Genomic DNA, 1,574 nt, shown 5'->3' with positions numbered 1-1,574 from the left:
TTTTTTTGCATATGATTGGTAATTGTAAATATAAATATAATAAAAAATTGTACCTCTTATACATATATTTCAAAGAAATCGTTCTTTTATTCAAACATATACATTTTCATAAAATAAAATTAATTTTTATAATTCCATGATCGTCTCTTTAATCCTCCTCGTCACTATCTTCCTCAATTACTGGTGTTACTTCTTCGAAGTCAAACAATGTTGTAAGTATCTCAGCTGGTCGAATAATCCTTGACAAGTATCTTGCATGAGACAGGTAAAAAACTATGGCGGCTATATGCGAGCAACACCCTATAGTTCTGTTACCATTAGCGCAGTTACAGCAATAACGTCTGACACCGTTGAGTCCCACACTATCAGGTTGATATTGTAAATAAGATTTGTAAACTTTGCTGTTGATATGCCGTGAACGGACCTCGAACCTGATTATATCATGTTGTTCTTTTGCGTAACTCAAACGAAGAGTATTATCCTCTTCTAGCATTTCCGATAGATACGAAACTGCTTGTGATAACTGATACGATCCAGTAAAAAATATTTTCAAATTTTCTATAGTCATCTCAGGAAAATCCAATATCTCTGTAGATGATAGACTCTGAAAGGGTACAGTTTTCCTATTCCAGTTGTTATCTTCAACCTCCTGAGCTAACGTATTTTCCAAATCCTTAGAAGCGTTGATTCTGTCGATGATTTGATCGAGTCTGCCAGAATCTGAATTAAGTCTTTTACCAAAAAGATTGTGCAAAAGACATGCAATTTTGCAGTACAATCCTGCATTTTTCAAAATACTGTTATGCAACTGATGATGGAGTAGCTTGAATTTCTGTCCGATGATACCGTGGACGGCTTCAACGACCCAACGAATTTTTGTGACCAAACGTGATTGATTAGATTCTGCCGTCGTCAATTGATTACGCTTACCTAAAAATAATTCGTTTTTAAGTTTTTATCTGAAAAATTAAAACTTATTCATGTGTAATATATATACCTTTCAGAACTGGCATTAAAACTTTGTAGCCTTTTTCTTCTAAGAGACTTGTTACGTCTCGAAACCCCCTGTCTAGTATGAAAGTATCTCCTTCTCGCAGAATCTTAACAAGTCCATTAGGATCAGACATCAAATGCTCTAAAATCTGAGCATCGTTTTTGTTAGCAGTGAATGGCCCAGCCACATCGACCACATAACCATCAGTCGTGCAAATCGTGAACGGTTTGCACAAGTGTGTCTTCTTCTGGCCTGAATATGACTTACGCTGGTAAGCGTTATTATTACTTTTCTGGTGGCGGACATAAGATGCATCGCAAATCAAACCTAAGTGATTCTCTAAATCATGCAACCTGCTGGCAACAGTAGCAGTTCGACTCATAAAAAAATCTCGAGAGTATGCATCGATTCCAAAGTATTTAGGCAACACATCAACTTCAAAACATTTTAAGACAGATTCAATAGATCTAGCAACTTGCTCATCTTCGAGATCTAAGATTGCAGCGATACAATGATTTGAATTGCCAGTTCTTAGTTTAAATAAAAACGTTATTAATGCTTGCGTGATGTTGCGATTTTC

At 35.8% G+C, this 1,574-nt stretch overlaps 1 protein-coding gene across 1 annotated transcript; it reads right to left on the bottom strand.

Moving 5' to 3' along the window:
• Window positions 1–113: 113 nt before the first annotated feature.
• Window positions 114–1,563, bottom strand: LOC139786512 (uncharacterized). The gene is made up of 2 exons (XM_071725664.1): window positions 998–1,563; window positions 114–930 (listed from the first exon to the last, which is right to left on the bottom strand). The coding sequence occupies exons 1-2, from the start codon at window positions 1,374–1,376 to the stop codon at window positions 149–151; spliced, it is 1,161 nt and encodes a 386-aa protein (XP_071581765.1). The 5' UTR covers window positions 1,377–1,563; the 3' UTR covers window positions 114–148.
• Between the last annotated feature and the right edge of the window lie 11 nt (window positions 1,564–1,574).

Source organism: Temnothorax nylanderi, unplaced genomic scaffold (assembly GCF_030848795.1).
Source record: "Temnothorax nylanderi isolate EJ_2023f unplaced genomic scaffold, tnyl_v1.0 TNYL_tig1058_pilon, whole genome shotgun sequence".
Lineage (NCBI taxonomy): Eukaryota > Metazoa > Arthropoda > Insecta > Hymenoptera > Formicidae > Temnothorax > Temnothorax nylanderi.
Note: the sequence above shows the minus strand (reverse complement) of the source record. Positions and strands in the feature narration are given on the sequence as shown.